At 40.5% G+C, this 21,241-nt stretch overlaps 1 protein-coding gene across 1 annotated transcript; it reads right to left on the bottom strand.

Moving 5' to 3' along the window:
• Positions 1–4,930: 4,930 nt before the first annotated feature.
• COMMD5 (COMM domain containing 5) lies at positions 4,931–21,234 on the bottom strand. The gene is made up of 7 exons (XM_066182035.1): positions 21,068–21,234; positions 18,869–19,029; positions 17,735–17,763; positions 13,990–14,040; positions 9,817–9,912; positions 8,103–8,178; positions 4,931–5,450 (listed from the first exon to the last, which is right to left on the bottom strand). Exons 1-7 carry the CDS (start codon positions 21,207–21,209, stop codon positions 5,349–5,351), a joined length of 657 nt encoding a protein of 218 aa, XP_066038132.1. The 5' UTR covers positions 21,210–21,234; the 3' UTR covers positions 4,931–5,348.
• Between the last annotated feature and the right edge of the window lie 7 nt (positions 21,235–21,241).

Consider the following 21,241-nt stretch of genomic DNA (forward strand, 5'->3'; position numbering starts at 1 on the left):
GCCAGCCCTCAGACCCTTCAATTGTCTTTGGTATCACAAATAACAATTATGACGTGAAGACATTTTGGATCTGCCAAAAAATTTGGATCTTGTCTCTAGGGTTCTTGAATCTTTACAAAAATGAAAGAAAAAGTTTAACATCAACTGCTATTCTCAAGCAAGTCTTTTAATTAGAAAAAGAATTGAATAAGCACTGGTTTCAGTACCTTTTCTGCCATCACTTAAATCAGACAATAATCCAAAATATGGCACAGCCTGCCAGCAAGTAATCCAAAGAAAGGTGGGACAACTGAAACACTTAAAATTTCAGTTAAGAAGTGCTTTAGAAGAGTTAGAAAGAATGAGCATTTGTGCTCAGGAGTGTGGGGTTTTCCCTTCCAGGCTCCAGCTTGCTAGCATAGACTTGTTTTCCAAACTTCCATGCAAGAAAATCTCATGCTATAAAAGAACAGAACCGTTAAGAAAAAGAAGAAAAATGCTTTCTTGTAGCCTTGCGGTCGACAGTTGTCTCTATTGCAAAACTATAATCTCAGCAACCCCTCAGTGTGTTATTTTATAACCATTGTCCTGAAAACCACTATGAGTCAAAGCCTATTCAAGCGAGGGAAAGTGACATAACCACTGGTTACCAGTAGCAATGCAGTGACAATCTCTATCAGCGATACACCACCAGTATTTACATAGTTACATAGCAGACACTTAAAGAGATAAGTCACAGTATAAAGGGAGGATTTCTAGCAGCACATACATTTGAGATAGAGAAGAGGAATAGGTTTATCATAGGAAATGCAATCAGCTTTTGTGCTCTGTGAGGAACTTCCACAGTTCCTATTCTCAATGTATGAAAGCATTTGCAGAGCTGGCTGGCAGTCTGAGTGCTCTTACTGAAAGGAGTCTCAAAAAGGCACTGGGAAATGCACTTCTGAGAATTCTCTTCTACCAGCAGGACATGGCTGAAACATTTCAAGGGAAAAGAGCAGCTGTACTTAGGAACTACTCCCCGTGGTGGGAGCGGTGTGCTTAGGAGGGTTCAGAACACATATCTTTATCCCAAGCCTGCAAATAGTTAAGACCTTATGACAGATGGCCCATGGGCAACGACTCTGTGACTTCTTAGGGGAGAAACCAGCTGGCTCTGCCTCTCCTGGTTCCTGGTATGTGTGGTGTTTGGTAAATGTTAGTACTTGGTGCAGTGTGACAGGTACAGAGTGAGCTGTACAGTCACTAACAGCAAAATACTTTAAAGCCAAGATACTAATTTATTGTTCACTAGAAGTCAAAGAACTACTAAATATTTGATTCTGACATCAGGCCTGGCTCTGAAGAGGCTTTTTTAGCAAAAACAGCTGTGTGAATTGATCATACATAATCTAGATATGCTGGGGTGTTTTTATATAACACATCCTGAAAGCATAGAGTTTTCATACATTCATACATATATTCATGGATTTGGAGCAGCAGTAGGTCATGAGGTGTACTTGATTAGAAGGCAAAAGAAAAAAAGAAAAAGGCAAAGAAGCATCCTCCTGCCTACCTGCATTGTTCATGAGATCAAGAACGGATTTATCCTTTACTTACACAGAAAAAGTTAAAGTGAGAAGGTGACTCACTCTGCAAAAGCACATCTCCCTTGTATGATTTTTCTGCATAGGGAGGTTTAATTTCTTCTTTTTATGACAATGAGCACAATACTGATCTTCCAAGAGTTAATGGCTGGCATAACAGGTAGCATGAGAGCATGACGACATTCTTCAGCCTTCTTCTGAATCTATAAACTGCATCAGGCTTTGAGACCACAAGAGCCACCAATAAACCTGCGTCTCTCCCCTCTCACACATAATGATCTCAAGTGTGAAATTCCAAACCACCAGTCACGCTGACAGAGCTCCTTCTCTAGTGGAAGAACAGATGTGAAAAGTCACATCACAAATACAGCCACAGATGGCTTTTTATTTCCATGTGCTCTGCACGTGCTGTACTAGTCCATAGCAAGAACAGATTTGGACTGATGGCTCAGGCAGTTGAGGCAATTTCAAAAAAGCACCAAGCAGGAGGCCTGACCATGATGTCAGGAAGCTGCACTAAGTTATGCGCAGGGAAGAAGAGGAGAAGACATGTGCTTTCTTTTGTATTTTGCCACTGAACCTCTGAATGACTTATGGCAACTATCTTTACCTCTTCTTTTGCGTTCTGCCTTTCAGTGACTACGCCTTCATGAACTGGGCTTCCTTGCTATCATACACACATGATTTTCATTGAGAATCTATCAAGCCCAAGTTCTACTTTAAATCTGTTTAAAATTAATTAATCTTGAAAGAAAAGGCATAATGTTTTGTCCTCTATAAAGGAAATTAAAGCAAAGGTGTAATGGAGAAGTTTTGGTTCATATGCCTTGTTTAGAAAATCACTACAATTAGACACAAATACATGATCCAGTTTAAATAAATGCAAGACACCAACAGAGACCAATTCTATCACAGGGTGTTGTTTCTTAAGGAAAAAAAAAACAACAGAGCCTGAAAAAGGTTCTTGTTACCTATGGTCCATGAACTGTGTAATAATAATTTTAAAAAACCGCAACAAACAAAACAGCGCCCTTCCCACATAAACCCCTGCCTGCCTAATTGATGACTGACTAGTGATCAGCTTGACAAGACCTCAGGACTGACATAGCAAGCATCCCACTCAGGCTTTATCACTCACTGCATGATGCTGAGAGGGGGATACACAATGTGCCCTTGAAGCGTAACCAAACCTAGAGTGACTTGGATAAAATAATTTCTGTTCAGACATATCCAGATTCTTAGAAGGTAACTTTTGTTCTGCATTGGAATGAAAGGGTTACAGCCAGAAATTCAGTGAAATTCAAGTTCCAGGGTATTTTAGTTGTGAAGGAAGAAGATATTTCAGCATTGAACAAATATTTAACAAATAATTCACTATGAATTTTAAAAAACCTAATGATATTTTGAAGACTCTTATTTTAGCAAAACTGAGGAACTATCCACTATGCACTCCCACTAGCCATTCTGGTGACAAATTCTGCTTTACTAATCTCTCAGGAGGAAAGGCCAAATTAATTTTTAATACAGAGGAATGAACACCCCAAGTTTTCAAGCACCCATCAGCACACATGGTAACCCTCCAATTACAGTAAACTGCTGCTTAATGTGTGGCAAGACAAAGTCAAGACTAAGTGATCCAGAGAACATGACAAATCTGGTCAAGAAGCCTCTCCATTTCTGGAGAACATGAGCAATTGTTGCTACAGAACCACCAAATGAATACATGCTGTCTAGAAAGTATTTGTGGATTCCTCTGCTCTGACCAGTAAGAAATGACTTTGCAAAAGCCTTGAGCAACAGATAATTTTACCACCATGCAGCAGAATTCTCTTTGTCTGAAAGGACTTCACTCAGCTGAGATGAATTTTCAGTTTGAAACAATGTAAACTTAAACAGTCAGAAAGGGAAATGTAACAATGAACAAAGGATGTGTGCTTTGTTTCACAGACTGTGGTAATACAGAAGGAAGACGAACAAGCTTCACAGAGGAATTAACGCAGTCTACAGTCCACTTGGAAGTTAAAAGACTACAAAGCAGTATGGATCAAAGCTGGAAGTTATTGATGAGTCTGCTACAAAGCAAATGGAACAGGAGGCTTTTGAACAACTTGAAATCCTGGCTAATGGTTTATTTGAAACTACAAGACACATTCTTGCACAGGTTTAAAAAGCTTTCTGGACTACAGCTATTCGGCTATATTTAGACTGGTATGGACTGCTGTCAAAGAAGTCTCCTCTTTAGAAGTAAGACAAATAAGTCTTACTAAGCTTGTTGTGATTTTTTAAATCCAAAGGGCAAGTCATCCTTTCCCACACAAACATCTGTGGGAGTGTAAAAGGTCTCTTTAATCCACAATTTTCATTTCAGTAGTTTTCTGCAGGGAGTGAGGAAGATAAAGGCAAGTTCTACAATCACAAAACACGAAAGAGACAAGTATGGGTAGTATTACTGTGATAGAAACCCTGCAATTAGCTGGAATAAGCCAATGCTTAATAGTAGCACTGGCATGTGCTTTCTAAAGTACATCTGACTTCTGCCAAACTGAGTTCTGGAGCCACAGCCTGCTGTCTTTGGGCAATTGCTCACAAGCCTCCCTGTCTTTGCTGCTGGGGAAAATTCATTCAGGCAAAGAGTGAGGAATTAATCCGTTTTTGGCAAAGCTCTCAGGGACATACGTATGGCCCCACAGCATTTAAATGAGACTTGAAACATGTTTCACATTAAGGGAGTCCTTCCAACGTAAACTCATGGGGCAAAGGATTAACTTAGAATAGACTATTCCAGTACAAAGGGAGGGATCTACAATGACCATTCAGTCCAACTGCCTGAGCAACTGAGAAAACTTCAGCCTGTGACTAACTGCTTTTTCAGCCTGGGGGTTTGGATATCTTCATCCCTGTGACCTTCACCCTGGAGGCTGTAGGTAGCCCCTTCATCCTGGGGTCTGGCCTGCACAATTGATGAGCTGTAGTGGGTTACAAGATCACTGCTTCTTGCTGCTCACCACCACTGCAGGGTGAGAGGTTTCTGCCCAGTCACATCAGCTGATATCATGGAATCAAACACACAGGCAACACATGAAACAAGGGGCAGGCATTTCCAGTTACAAAACTATGAGATTACTGCTATTTAGCCCATTCTGATCCACCAGATAAAGAAATAGATTTCACTTTTCCATTGCAATAATTCCATGGAACTAGTCCTGGAATCCCAGCTGATACTTCTTTCTTGATCCACAGACTTCCAATTTTCTTCCAAATTAGCCTTTAAATATCCATAGCTAAAACTTAGTCACTTAGTAAGAAACAAGGCAACAATTTCATATAAAACTCAAGATCATATTTGTCATACTAGAAGGAGGGGGTTTGTTGTTTTATTTTTTTATTTGAAATACTGCAGAGCTTTCTTATGATACGTATACATTGATAGGGCTTCCGGTAGCACAGTTTCAAAAAAAATTAAGAGTTATGAATCATAATCAGAAATAAGTGACTCTTACATCTATTAAGAGAGTTATTAAAAAAAAAAGTTTTGATGAATCATGCAAAAACGTTCACAAACAGCATTATACCTTTTCATAGATAAATGTTTTGTTTTTCCTAAGTCTTAGAAAAAGAGCTTGTGCTTTTAACACTTGAATTGAAAAAAAAAAATTTACAGCAGACATCATAAATGCCACATTGAAGTTCAGAGAGGCAAAGTGGTGATGGTCCCCTGTTTTGCATTCACAAAGCATGTTGAGGGTTTCAGATCATTTCCATAAACTCCCAGTTTAAAAGTGTTCAGTCTTGGATCTTCAGTACGCTCCTCTTCTCCAAATCATTCATTTCCTTCAGTATAAGTGCAACATTGTACCTCAGTTCTTGAAACTTTGCAAGCGGCACCTGAAACAGAGCACTAAGCTAAGAAAACACAAGACAACTCAGGAACCTTGACTAGGGTTTTAGGGCATACCTGTGGATATGGAACATTCTGCAGTGTAAGACCAATCTCTCTTAAAACACTTATTTTTTGCAGACTTAAGACAAAGGATTTAAGGTTAATAAAATTCAGTTAATTCAACTAAATCCACGTGGAAAAGAAGAGTGGGAAAAAACAGAAATAACACCTACATGGTACATTTTCTGAACTGCATGAAGAGAGAAAGGAAATACTCAAGAATGTAAACTGAAAGTTGCTTGAGTGATATAAAACTCATGGACTGGAAGGAAAGACACCTGGAAGGTCATGGAGACTACAGAATTCTCAAGCAGCAAATTCAAGATATTCAGCTTGTCCGACCTTGCAAGAGAAAGGAATTGAGACTTTAGAAAGAGACTTGACAGCAACCTCAAGAGCAAATGGCACTAAGCACTATATGTGGAAGGCAAAAGATTTAGGGTTAAACATACAAAGCATTTTCAGCCGTGCAGGAGACTCATGGGCTCTCCTTTACCATTTCAAGCTCAAGAAGCCAAGTGGATGGAAATCTTATCTTTGAAGACAGAGACCCCCAGCCGAGTGCAGGCACAGACTGGTGACACAGACTGGTGACATCGGTGCAGGGCAGAAACACATGCTCACACGAGTGCCCAGTGCAGTCTGGCTGGTCCCACGCAGTCTGCACAGCACTGCCTAATTTACTCCTCTGACTGCACTGAAGACAGCAGTTCTTTTGGCAGAGACCCTTGTCATCCTTCTGCCCACTGTAGCACAGACACCAATTATACGAGAAGAATTCAACACCTGATTTGCATTTTCCACATACATCAGAAATGCATAAAAAGGCACCATGTCCTTTTCATTTTTGACATACATACAAGAAGACTCAAAATGCTGCAATTGCCACTGCTTTAAAAAACCAAAAACCAACAACTTCAGTCAGAAGCCACTCTGCGATTAAAATACCAAATGGATACCAAAGAGTGTAACTTCTCCCTGTGCTATACACATTTCAAAACTGTTCACAACAGAATTATTTTCTGGACTTACCATCTTACATAAGCCCTGTTAGTTAGCAGGACATTCTGAACATGTTCAAATAAAGGAAAACTGAAGATCTGAGGTCTATATTTACTTGCATACCATACCTCGGACCAAAACACAAGCTTATCCCAAAGAGCTACTAACTGTGGGAAGACGACTCATCAGATAAAGAAATCCTGTTTGCAGTCACACCCTTGGCATCCAGATCCAAGCAGCATCAACAGCAAAGAGCTGAATCTAAGAGCAGTACACTGTTTGTTATCAGGTATTTGTGTGTGCTGGACAAACACATCTCCACCGCAGAATAACAAAGGGTCTTCCACAGACTCACAACGACAAAAAACCAAAAAACCCCAAGCCAACCAACCAACCAAAAAACCACACAAAACCCCCCAAAACCCAAACAAAAAAACCCACCCACCACACCTACACAAAACCAAACCAAAACAACAAACAAACAAACAAAAAACCCCAAAAAACCAATCAAAAAGCCAAAACCTAAAATCAAGCCAAAAGAGTCAGAAACAATGGCACAAAGACCAATACTTGACATTATATGTCAGGAAATACAGTGGGAATAGAGTATAAACTAGATTTTATTCTCACAAGTGAAACTTATACTGTTGTAAAGGGTTAACCTGAAGTCCATGGCATAATTTAAGTTCCATGGAAGTCCTCAAAAATGGGATGCTCTGAGCTGGACCGTCCAGAGGGGTAAATATGATCTCCTGTGAAGTGACACCCTCAACAGTTTGCAATGTAGCACAGAATTTATGCCTTCCTCAACAGATGTTTTCTTGCAAAATAATTTAACAGTAAAACCAGTCCACCTCTTTCAACCCACAGGGCTTTGGTGCTTCTTCCAGACTACTACTAATGAGAGAACTGAACCCAAGATCTGTACGGAGTTCAAATGTTACAATGCCTGCTGTGCATTGAATTCCTGTATGCAATACCACGTTATTTATAGAACAAACAGCATTCCTTTTCAAAGGTTAAAATTATGGAAGAGTTTATGCCATCTTCTGGCAAGCCTTTAGGTACAGTGTCATAAATACTGCCACTGACTAATCCTGTAACAAACAAAGAGGGTTTTTTACTTTCTAGCAGCCAGAAAGTTCTGAAGAAAAAGAAAAAAAACTACCTCTGCCACAGAAAAGAATATTACCATTCTCTCCCTGAAGGTTTAGAAGTGTATCATACATTATATAAACTACCCTAGTAATTTTCCTGTCCTCAAGAGCCACCATCAGGTCTGAAGGTTACAGTTCATAACCACCCCATAACTTTTAATCAAACCAGATATTATGTAATAGTGCTTTCCAGTAATTAATATTATTCTAACAAATTGCAGTTCCGCAGAACATGTGTAGGAACAAGGTATGAAATGATTTTGATTGGTATTTCATTATATATTTTATGTGGCTTCACTGAACATGAAGGATTCCAAAGCAAACCACCTAATGGTAACACACAGTTTACAAAAGCTTTAGTATTTTAACTAATAATTCAACTTTCTAAATAAAACTAGAAGTGGTTTCCTAACTATTTATTATTGCAATCAGACTTACTTCAAAGCGATGAGCTGTCCCATCTGAAAGCTTCATCATCATCAGAATGGATGGCTGGAGTGCACGGGCCAGTGAACTGAAATTATTTACATCATTAGTATTACAGCAGTAGAGATCAGCAGTGTGATGAGTACAGCATTGCACATTAACAATTATAGATGTTCTTGTAGGCTTTACACAGAACATGAGTAATTTCAACCAGAGTCTGGCTGGAAACTCATGAACACAACAGTCCAATTTACCTCAGTATTGAGACTTAACATTTAATTAATAGTTTGGTAACTGCAAGTTCAGGAGCATTTTCATTTTTACATAATTGGTTTAATGGAACTATGACAGGGAAAAGAGCTGACCAAGTACTGCTAATAATAATGCACAGTTTTCTTACGCAGTTTACCATGTTGCATTAATAATTTCCGTCCCTTCGTACGTTCAACTGCCACCTCATTTGGGGAATCAACCTCTTCCAGGCTTCATCCTAAATTTGTGTGTTATTTTATTTGATGACCCAAAGAACGGAAATGAGTCATTCTTGTGCAGCTTCCAGCAACTGACACTGCCAAAGCCTGCTCAGGTACAGACAAGCACTACAGCTCAAAACTGTCTGCAGAAGCTGTTGCTGGATGATAAACAAGAAATCCCAGCAGGAAGATTATCTGAAAACAAAACTAACAGGGAGGAAAACAAAAAAACAGTGATGTATTGCTCCTGTGTTGTTTGGAAAACAATAGGATTTGCTTTCAGCTTGCAAGCACTGTGCCTAAAGGATGTTTATCTGGACATTTTGGTCTCTTATCAGTATAGATTCTTTTTCTACAGAGTGATGTCTGTGTGGTGCTTACAGCACTGCTCATCAGAATGCCACCTGAATAAGTAGCTTGTGGCCATTCCAATTTTCTCTAAGGAGCCTTTTTCCTTGACTTCAGGCAGCAATCCCTGGTCAGCCATGGGCCTTACTGTCAGAAAAGAGACAGCACTCTCTCCCAGATGCAGGTATTCAGACATGCAACATGAAGTCACTCATGCTAACAATTTACACTACTAACAAAGACTGGATCACCTAATTTCTTTCAGCTTAGTCTGTCTTGGCTAGAAGTAGACAGAGACCAAACAGCACAGACAACAGGTTTCTGTTTCCTTCTGGCTCTAGCCAAAGATCTGTCCCCCTCATGCCACTGTTGTGGCAGATGGTAAGAAGCTGTTCACTGCAGGTAAAGGGAGGATGATCTCAAAGGCTTTTACTCCTGTTGTGAAAGAAACTAGGAGGTAATTCATTGACCAGTTATGTAACTATGGCAGTGTAAAGGTGCTGTCCAGAAAACTCTCTTTGCAGAAGCAGAGTACATGCCACAAATTATGATCTGCTTGAGAAGTTGAATACCCTCTCCTGCTCCAGTAAAATTAAGACCTTGCCTAGCTGCTTGAGGCTCAATCTGACTAATTTATACCATCATCACCAGGACGTGTGGATTTTTATCAGCTCTATTAAATTTCAAAATAAGAGACTCAAACTTTGAGTGTATATACAACAGTGAAGTGTATATACACTGACTTCTACACTGTTCAGAATATTCCACCTGTATCTTACTGTTTAATGCTACCTGCCAATCCCTAAAAGCAAGGTGCATTTTGACCCCATTAAAATGTTTAAGCAGCACAAGAAATTCGTTTAATCTTACGGAATTCCAGGGATGTGCATGATTCTCTTTTATACCTTGTGGATATAGCTACATCCACTCTCCACTTGAAGTCCTGGATACTTGGTAGCCGACTTCTGTGTATCAGAGCTGTGCCTTCGGAAGTGGGACGCCTGAAGAGTGAATCAGATATAAGAGACTGGAATGCAAAATTCATACAAGAAGAAACAATCGAAAGAGAAAATAGGATTCCTCAGTACAAACCTGTCTGGAATTTGTTTCTCTCCTACATCTGTCCTCACTTAAAGAAGTCTGAACAAGTGGAATTTTTGTGGATTTAAGACATCTGTGCTCAGATTATCCCCTTTTTCTATGCTTAACTATGGTTCATGTTGAAAAAAGAGACCAAGTGACTGTGTAATTCTAGTAAACTGATGTCACTATTAAGTAAGAGTCATTGTGGTGGCTGCCATACCTATTATTTCAATTATATGCAACTGTGAGGCATAGAAAGGGACCTGCAAAAATATCTTTATCTTCATGCAAATCCAACAGGAACAAGCCAGCAGAGACAAGACAGATGACTTAGGCAAATCAGTTGCATAAAGTCACTGACCTTCTTCAGGAAAAACCATCTAGTATTGGCAAGCAGCAATGTTTTAAAACATAACAGAATTTGTGTATTTGAGTGTATTTTGAAGCATACTTTAAAAACCCCACAGTGGTTCTTGTTGATACAACATAATGTACAAACTTTAAGTTCCTTATATAATGTTCACTGCCAACCTCAGCACAGCCTTCAAGATTTTTGCCTAGTCTAATGTGTAAGAATCCAAGCATTTCATTTGTTACTCATATTGCAGGAATCAGGCTGATCAAGCCCTAGTTTAATGCTGTGCAGAAATACAGTTAACAGCAATCAAACTTCAGATGGTTGACAATGTTTAAAATTTTAACTGCATCCTAAGTTCTGGATAACTAAACGATAAGTCTGATACAAATACATAATAACCATTTTTAGATGCAGAAATAATTTCAGAATGAGGTCACTCAGCTGGTCCATTACCGGACTTCTGAACTTTGTGTTACTTACATTTTTTTCCTCCTTTCCCTCCCTGCCCCCCTCCCCCCCCCCCCCCCTTTTTTTTTCTTTGCTTTTTTCTCTAAGCATCCCATGTCCCTGGAATTTATTTATGGTACATTTCAAGCCTACTCCAGTGCTTCCACTAAGGGCAGGATAAGAAACATTACATACTTTATCCATGGTGCTAGACATAATCTAATTACAGACTTTGCATCAGAAAGGAATCCTCTCTGAACAAATTAAGCACTGATTGATAGGAATGGCAGTCTAACATCACTACTCAGATTCTTGTGTGCAAGTTAACTGGGCCTTTAGAAACTGTCCAGAAAGATTAATGATCTGATAAGGTACATGGGACTCACAGGCTGAGATCCTGCAAGTGTCCTGCATTTTGCAAAGGAGATACAAGAAACAATTTATCTCTTTGGTGGAGGGGGGTGGTCTGGGGTTGAGTGGTGTAAGAAGTGACACACATTCCTAATAGCACGGTAAAAGAATGAGCAAAAAAAAGTACATCAGCTGGTTCTTACTCACTGTCAACTCCTGGACAGGAAGTAGGTCACCACAGCTGGGTGCAGCCATGAGAAGCTGGAGTCTAGAACAGTCATTAGCAGGATTAAACAATAAGAAGAGGCCTTTCTCTCAGCGGAGAGCTGCTGCCAGAGTATTGCTTAAGTTGGAGACTCCCTAAAAATAGCCACACTGCTACCGTTTCCTTAAGACATGTTAACTCCCGACAATGGAAGTCAATCCATTCACTGCAGCACCAGTACTCTGGAGGAGAAAAGTTTTAAAAACAGGGATACTCTACTAGCAGTGGTGGGAAAAGTCAGAAATGGTCACCTCCTAAACAGAGAGGAAGTTTCTAAATATTGTTGAGAGATGGCATTTCTGTGGTCAAACATGAAAGCTTTGTTTCTGGTCAGGACTCTACTTCTGTACCATTCTCCCAGGAAGAGTCACAGCTTCTATAGCTTAGTTTAAGCTTCTGTCAAGACCTTCCCAACTTGGACAAGACCACAATGGGAACTGCAAGAATCCTGTAAAGATGACAGAATGTGCATAGCGGCCAACATGCATACAGAAATTACACAGGCTGCTAATCAAGCCATTGATTTCTGAGAGGAATAGCAAAATGGAGCAGAAAAGACTCAACGAATCGTACATCCAAACATATAGCCAATAATTACATTTTGTAAACACTCTGTGCCAGCAGCTGCAATATTCTGTCAGCACATTGTGCAGAGGGCAGAAGTCAGAACAAGTAAAAGACCATGGATCAGGCAGAGACCATCCCAGAGACCATACAAGGTATGGTGGAAGGGATGATACACCTGGTGACAAGAACATCACCTGCTAAAGGATGCAACTCGAAAATGGAAGATTAGAGAATTTAGAGCAGCAGCTGATCTACCAATACACAAATTCTAGATGGTTCCCTATGCACATAACAAGACATGCCTAGCAGGCCACTGAACTGGAAGGCTGAACAAACTTGTACGTGTGAAATGCTGACAAATGGGACACAGAATGCACCCTCCTGGTAGAAACTAAAGCTAGACTGTTAGGAAAAAAAAAAAGGCAGTGCAATTATTATAAAGATTCAGAGAGGAGGAAGTTAGTGTTATCCTTTCTCTTAAAATCAGTTTTAATTTCATGTAGTTATTTGCGGGTGTCAATGTGGCAAGTTTTTCCTTTCAGTCTACATAGCTTGGTGGAACTGTGGGAACACAAATACAAATGCCAAATACTTCAGAGCTGTTGTTTAGAGAAAAGAACTCCAAAAATAAGATAAGATGCCAGGAAAAGTATTCAAAATTGGTTTTTCTGGGTTATCTAGCTCCTACTGAATTACCGAATTTTTGATCACATGCGAATGCGCATCTCTTACCATCACAAACATATATATTTACAACTCAATACGCATATGTATGATTCAGTGTTACATTTAAGACTGTAGAAGCAGAGCTGTCTAAAAATCAAACTTGAGGTTCCTTCTCTGGTCTCAAAACACAGAGCAAGATTACACCGGATAATCACAGCTTTCAAAATGAGAAAAAGCTAAATTTTCCAGCATCGTGATTTCACAGTAGAAAACAGACAATCATGCATGCTTCAAATTACATCTAAATTTATCTTCCTTCCCTACTGCAAACAATATTTCCACTTTGCAACCATGAATTTTGCATTCTTAACACCTATAATTCAAACAGAAGAGCAAAGAAAAGATGAGAAGATTGAATTTATTTTTACTCCAAGAACCTTTAGCTGTAAGCCAAGATCTTAATCAAAGAAATGAAAAATATTTTTAGCTTTGGTAGCAGCACTCAGACTCTTGAGGGTAACTGAAAAACCACAACTATGATTATTGGGCTGCCATGCAGAGAATCTGCAGCAGCATTAGGTTAGTGATGTCATGTGCTGAGTGACCTCAAGTTTCAAGAAGGAAAATTGGAATTGCAGAGTATTCTGAGTTGGGCCCACAATGATCATCAGAATCCAACTCCAGCCCCTGCACAAGTTCGTATATTCAGTGTTCAAGATCTTGAATTTCTAGATGTAGAATAGGCCAAACATTGTTGAGCAGAGAAACTTCTAGAAAAAGGGAATCCCAAGAATGGACAAAAGAGACAGGCTGTTCAAAAAGTTCTCGATTTAGAACTTCCTCTAGAGCTACTGAAGAATGTTGCTTAAAAAGTGAATTACAGCAGGCAGAGCGTTTGATATCTCATGTGTGTTGTCATCAAGTCACTCAGTGTGAATTCCCAACTGAATTGTACAGTAAGGCTTGAGAAATGCTATCTGAGAAAGCTGTCATGAACCAGAGCATTTAGAGGGCTTCGTAGCCTGCCTCTTTTGCTATAACTTGCTAATGATAATGATGGCAAAAGTAATTCTGCACTGCAGTTTTCATCTGTAGGTATTGATCCACCTCACAATCTTTAGAACATTATAAAAACTGACGAACAGAGAAAAATTGAAAATCGGCAAGAAAGCTACTTAATGCATGTATTGCCATGCATGATGGACATCATACTGTGCTGAATCAAAATAATGGGACTTATTCTCATTTATTTGGAAAATATTGCTGTTCCTTCAATACACCAAGGATTTGTGTCAGCAGAGCTCTGTGCAGCCCTGCTGTCTGCACAATGAAGACACTAACCTGTTACCAAAGACTACACTGGAAAAGTCCACAATGAAATCCTCTGGTATCCTGAAAGAGAAGAGCAAGACAAAACAGTTAGGGTTTTTTTTGTAACCACAGTTATATGGCCTTATCTGAAAAAGCCCTAAATCTATTACAGAACACAAAAGATGTCTCAAAATTTTCCATCTTCCATTGCCTAAAATTGCCAGCTCTTACATAAGCACTTCAGTATTGATTCAGTCAGGGCTCTCAAAAGGACAACCTATGTTTATTCATCAAGAACCCTAAAAACTGTAATACATCTTTCTGTCCTACCTTGTATGGCAACAGTGGATTTGAAAAGAACCAGGCCAGCAATGCATGCTTTCAAAAATCCCAAACTTACACACTTAATTTCATTTTCACCTCAAGTGTAATGGAGACAGAAGGAATTGCACCCGCAAAATTCAAACAGAGGCCCTTGTGGCCAAGGCTACTTACAAAAGTAGCCTTTTGTAAGTACATGGGGGCTGGTTGAAGAGACTCACACACTCCATCTAACTTACACCTCTCCACTCCACCATTCCTCTGACACTGCTGTTGCCTTACAAACAAGTTACTGTTGATTCTCAGTTCAATAGATCAGGCTTTGAATTGCAAAGACCACAGAGCAAACATTATCTATTCAGCTGCCTTTGCCACAGGGACAGTAACCTCCTACAGAGAGGCAGGTTGGACAAGTGGGAGAAGTCACTACTGCTGCTGCCACAGTTAAATCCAGCACTCACCATGAATCAGTGCCCAGAGACATTACTCACCAGTGGTTTGAGACACACAGCAGTGTTTCAAGGAAAAATCAAAGCAAACAAGGAAGTTATCTGTCCTAAAGAGCTTACAGTGCCTAATGACCAGAGAAAAAACAACTCATCAAGTCACACAGCAGAAAGATGAAACAGCAGTTACTACAGCTTGAATTCATAAAGAAAGAAGTAGGGTTAAACCACATTTTAAAATAGTGCTTGGATAAAAAGAAATTCATTTTAACAAGCACTAGAATGGTGCTTTTCTGGCTACAAGAGTCTGGCTTTCAGAAGAGACAAGACTGTTTCTGCAAACATTACTTACATTTTCATGCAAGTGTATCATTTAGCCCATCCTGACACTGACTGGATATCCTGACTATGTAGTGGAATAGCTGGAGACAGGGGGCTGTAATAGGATTACGATGATACCTACCACAACACTTGCTTGACCCAGGAGTGTCACCAAAACAAAAACATTAACACTACCTTTGAGTTTGCTTTATTTTTGCTGCACAGTCAATGATTTTGCTGAAAATTCTGTTCCTGGCTCAAGCAGCACACATGAGGCCAGTCACACATGACATAGATAAGACAGAACATGGCACAGTTCAACCTGAACTACAGACGGCAATCACTTGTCAGTGGAACATTCTGAGGAAGGGACTCAAAGGGCAAGAAATGTGTGAAGATGTCTCAATCTCATATTATTCACCTGAGTCATAAAGTTATTAAATAATCTGTGAGGGTAGGGGAAAAAAAAAGCACCCACAATTTAGTGTGAAGCTCAGCCACTCAGATTAAGAAATAGGGAATTGCAACTCTTTGAAACTAGTAATATTGATCTAGTTAATCAGAAGTGGGCATGTATTCCAGCCTCTATCTTCATCAAAACTAGAAGCCAATATAGGTACCTCACCAGAAAACTGAGAATTACAAGATAGTATATGGGCAGAACTAGCTCAAGCTTCAGATTCACTGAAAGAAACAAAACAGAATACAAGAACTGGGGAAAAAAAAAAAAAAAAAAGGCACAGAGTTCAAATCTTTTGAAAGAAGACAGAACAAAAAAGAGGGCTATAGGCCCTTTTTCTGCCTTAAAAGACAAATATCTGCCCAAACACTGGATGCCAATAATGCCAAAACATCACTGTTCAACCAATGTCATGTTCTTTGTGTTTGATCACAGGATGGCCACTGCAGCAGGCTAAGTGTCTGAATGTAATTAGTAAGTGCTTTGAAAACAAGCAAGTACTTAATCTCCAAACACAAGCCCATTGGGAAAAGTAGGAAATAATGTTTCCCAGAGGAACTGAAGATTTCAAATTTCTAACTATCACAGCTTGAGAGTAGAACAAGTCTTCCAAAAGTTTAGCCACAAGGTGAAGAGAGCTACTTAAGGAAGTAAGACTGTCAGAGATGGAAGTTAGGAAGAGTCTCAATACTGTGAGAATAATGGGAACATAGCACCAACCAGCAGCACATAAAACACTAAAGTCTGCAAGCAGCACAAACACAGTTACCTAACTATTGCTGCTAGATCAGCCACATTAACCAGAACAATAAGATAAGAAGATGTATGAAGACATAAAAGATATAAAAAAGATCACCCAGACTGAAAAGTGGCTGAGTAAAGTGTGTGAATAAACCATTAAATGAGAAAAAACCCCCAAACACAACTACAAAAGCGTAAGTCATTAAAGTGTGGCCAAATGACAATGACAGGGACCTGGGAGTCTGCATTTCTAGACAAAACCAGCCCAGAGAGTGACTTCTAACACTCCTATACCAACTTTCTCCACTGCTCAGAAGATTATTCACCCAGCCCCAGAGAATTTGGCACGGAGTTTTTAGTGTTCTTTGTTATTCCATAATCAAACTTGGCATATTCTGCGTGCACCTCAAAAAACACCAGCTCCCACTGGGTCAAAAGCAATTCATCAGTTTCTTACTGACCTACTTTAACCTGGGTGTGAACTCCATGACATGGCAGCAGCTTGCATTCGAGCTCTCAAGACAAAAGGCAGGCTGAACTCCAGCACTGAGCAGCAGACAAAACGGTATCAATTTGCAAGGCACCTTTCACTATGGCCCAAATGGCATCTTTCATTGGTTACACCCCAATTACATCTGCAGTTTTAGTTTGCCTGAAGTTGCTCATAAAGTAAATCATGCTTATGACTTAACTGCTTACGAGGAGAAAGCCAACGTACAGGTTAACAGACAAATAAGGATGAAAAAAGACAGAATTAGAATGTCTATTTCTCCTATGTAGCAATCAGAATGTTGAAGAAATGTGTGAAAATAGTGTTTTGAAACAATTAAGCCTTGATGCAGAAGTTCCGCCACAGAAGAAAACATCAATTGCTGTTATTCTCTCACTATTACTAAATACAGAAATAAGGGAAAACCTACAATTATTACTAGCATCTGATATCTATCTTTTAGGATATGATCCCTTCAGAGATACTCATGGAAGACTGATAAAGATTTCGGCAAAGGCTGTAACAAAGGTCATGATTTCTTGGGTAATGGGCAGGAGAAATCATAGCTGAACATGGTGGTAGGGTTTCATGAGCATTATATCATTGACCTTTCAAAGAAGGAAAGAAGTAGGGCAGTTCTTAGCTTCTGAAATGCTACCACTGTCTTACCAAACACTTAAAAAAATATTGCTGGGCAAGGTGGGGATGGCAGAGAGAAGGTCAGTCATATTTGCATAACCTACATTACAGACTAAATCAGAGCATTCTCCTCAGCAGGTGAAATAAAACTGGTCATGCTCAGTGCTAAATCAAGTCTTACACAACACCTGTTTTTTTCCTCTGGCTTTGCATGACATTTGGCAACAGATGCCTTATGAGATATTTACAGGTAATTTTTATAACAATGTTTTAGTGTAAAAAAGTTAATCTGGGGAAGCAGTTACATAAAAACTATGAAAAAACAAACATTAAAAGAACTGGTGTAAACAGGCATACCTGAGCTCCTTCAGATCTTCTTTAAAAACCTAAAAAGACAAGGAAGATGAAATTTTACATCATATAGCCTTAAATGATCATTTCTTACCTCCTGAAACAATAGTGGTTACTTATTTGGTATCTCTCCCCAAAAATTTTAGACTTGAGTGCCGCTAGTTTTGCAATGACTGGTAATATATTGAAAAGAATTTCAGAAGTGTTCAATCAAGATGTGATTTAAAGACCTAAGTATTTTGGAAGCCTTTATTTTTCAAAACAACATCTCTGCCACTTCTTTATATTCAGAAACATTCTTCTTTTAGACAACCTATGTGTCCTTATTTCCAAATATGTTTTGCAGTAACTTGTTAAAACTGTGACTAGAAAAAGGAAATGGCAAAATGTAAGGTCTGAATACTGAAAGTATACTTCCACTACATTGCCTGCAATATGGGAGCTTTCCTAGTATTGCCTGGGTAAATTTGAAGCTGTATCTTAAACAAGAGGTATCGGAAACCCAGAAGTGGTTCGCTCACATGAAAATGATAAAAGAAAATTGTAAGGTAAAGGAACATGAAAAATGAAGACGGGATAGGCATTGGGAACATGGCAGGTGTCTACATATTCACACTAAACATCCACAGCACAAGGGGAAATTGCTGTGGAAATTTCTTCCAAATTCCATAATATTGTTCTGGTGATAAGACCTTTCTTCCTCTGAAGACATATGAACAAAGAAGGCAAAAAAAAAAAGAGAGAAATTGTAAGCATGGACAAAAATGAGTGGTATGTATGAACACCCAGCTGGAGTAAGAGAAAGTGTTGATGCCTACGAAATAACATTTTGCTATGATTTCTTTGGTGGTTTTAATTTAGGAGTGAAAACAAACATGCAAAATAAACAAAATGCTGAAGCAGAAATAGATAGAGGAATCTTTTTCATAAAGCTTAAATATTTTTTCAAAAAGCTCACTCTAAATCTACCTAACAAGTGAAATAATAAGTTCCAGATTTTCAGCAGTTTCTTCCAACAACTTTAACTCAGCGAATCATGTTTATGTGCAGCTTCCCACCCAGGGAAATGAGATTGAGCTGGTGACTTGTGTCTGATGCAGCTTTTATCTTATCAGGGTTCCAAGTACTCCCAGAACTTACTTCTTGTTTGAAAGTTGATAAGGGGAGTCTCAGAGCTTCTCGAAGGAGGGTGTACATGCCAGAAATGAGGAAAGCAAGCTGCTCTTCTGAGAGATTAGCACTCTCTGCAATCAGCCTGACAGACTCCTTGCAGTCTTTTCCTTCCAATGCATTAACAGTGACTGTGAATAAGAAAGCAAGCAAGATCCTTAATTTACTCAACTGTGTAGCTCTTGATTTTGATGGTCAAATGTGCATTGAACAAATTCTCACCACATGGAGAAGCCTCACAGACAAAAATGAAATGCATCATTGAGACAATGTAGCAGAGCCTGCAATAACACTGGCTGGATAACCCTCAAATACTGTTACATGAAGTTTTTACATGGTGAACTGACCAGGGACATGAACCTGCATCTCATTTTTTTACATTAGTCTTTGTTTAGTAATACAGTAACAGCAACAGCCTCGAAAAACTAACTTGGTGCAAGTGTAAGAGCAATGTAGTTTTACAGTGCTGAAATCTGCCACATCTTCAAAGATTATAAAACCTTCAGAGGAAAAACTGCAGTCCTGCAAACTGTGAGTCACAAGGTCAGCAAGAGCAGACAGTGATGGGAGATTTGTGCCAGCTCTGCATAACTGGAGGTAGGCTGTGCCCACCCACTCCAGGGGGATCTGCACTGGGGTCACTGCCCTGGCTCCAGGCAGTTTGAAGGACTGTCTGCCCCAGCTGTGGCAGGGGGCATTTATTGCACACCCAAAAGCAGGTGATAATTTACACCAAAATTAAACCCAGACAGTCAGCTTCCTGGCACTGATAAGGCTTCTCAGTCTCTATGTTCCTGCATTAGACAGCAAATATGGTTCAACACGTGCATTTACTTCTGTCCCAAATGCCTCTGCCTATACACAGATTTATTATTTCCAGTATTACAAGGAACCCCTGACACATTCCTCCTTTCTGCTACTGTGCAGCAACACTTTTAGAGAAAAACCAGCTACCAGATACTTTGAGTCCTACAAATCAAAAAGAAAATCCTAGACAAGATGTTAGCTGAGAGAACATGCCAGAGTTATACCATGCTGGGCAGCAGCTACTCTCCAGCAAGCTGTGCTTTCACTCTGCTAGTCAATTATTCCATTATTTCATGATTGTTTTATATACCCATATGTACTCAACTGTGTAACTCCTGATTTTGATGGTCAAAAGTGCCTTGAGACAACTGTCACCACAGGGAGAAGCCTCACAGACAAAAATGAAATCAGTCATTGTCAATCTTACAGCCTCAACCTCAATAGGACACCTGCACATTGGGGCTGCTGTATTGTCTCCTGCAAGTTCTGTAGATGCCCGTGAGTCTTCTGACTGCCACGCACAACCTGACAGAGACTAGGGCTGCTGGCTCTGGGACACAGGGATGAGAGAGGAATGACTTTAACAGCACTCAGCTGACTTTGGGGACCATCCACAGCTGCAGAACTTCATTCCTCATTATCACAGATTTCACACAATTGCAGAATACAACGAATCAAGCCCCTAATTTTATTTAAAGCTCAGCTCCAGCTTCCTGTCAGGAAAGGCAGTGGGAACTGCCCCAGGAAGCTGCAGCCCTCCAGCTGTCACAGAATGTTCTGAGTTGTAATAGACCCAGAAGGATCATCAAATCCAACTCAACCCTGCACAGGACCCCCCAAGAATCCCCCCATGTGCCTGAGAGAATCGTCCCAACACTCCTTGAATTCTGGCAGGCTGGCCCTGCGACCACTTTCCTGGGGAGCCTGTTCCAGTACCCAACATCTAGGGAAAGAATCTTTTCCTGTTATCTAACCTGAAGTGCCCTGACACAGCATTTTGCTGTTCCCTCGGGTCCTGTCACTGGTCACCAGAGAGGGATCAGTGTCTGTCTCTCAGCGGCCTCTCCGAGGAAGTTGTAGCCAGCTTTCAGGTCTCCTCCCCGCAGTCCCCTCCAGGCCGAACAGACCAAGTGACCTCAGCCCGTATGACTTCCCCCCTACGGCCTTTCACCAAAGGATACTTTGGTCTCCTTTGGAAGCTCTCTAATAGCTGTCCTCGCCTTCCCGTGAGGATCCACGGCTTCCTCGGGGAACGCGGCTCCCGCCCACGGGCTCTGGCTGGAACCTCCCGCGTCCCTGTACCGGGGCAGAGCGGCCCTTCCGCGCCGGTGCGGCACCCCGGGGGCCCCGCACGGGCCCTACCTTTGAGGAGCCGCCGGAAGGTCTCCTTGCCCACGTCCTGCACGCCGCGGGCCATAGCCTCCACCTCGGCCGGTACGCGCGGGCCCAGGAAGCCGCGGCCGCCGCCGCCCTCGCCGAGCCCCTGCGCCGCCCCGGCCGCCATGGCCGCGCCGCCCGCCCGCCGCGCGCCCTCCC

Source organism: Chamaea fasciata, unplaced genomic scaffold (assembly GCF_029207755.1).
Source record: "Chamaea fasciata isolate MVZ Bird 193981 ecotype frontalis unplaced genomic scaffold, bChaFas1.0.hap1 SCAF_4, whole genome shotgun sequence".
Taxonomy (NCBI): Eukaryota; Metazoa; Chordata; class Aves; order Passeriformes; family Sylviidae; genus Chamaea; species Chamaea fasciata.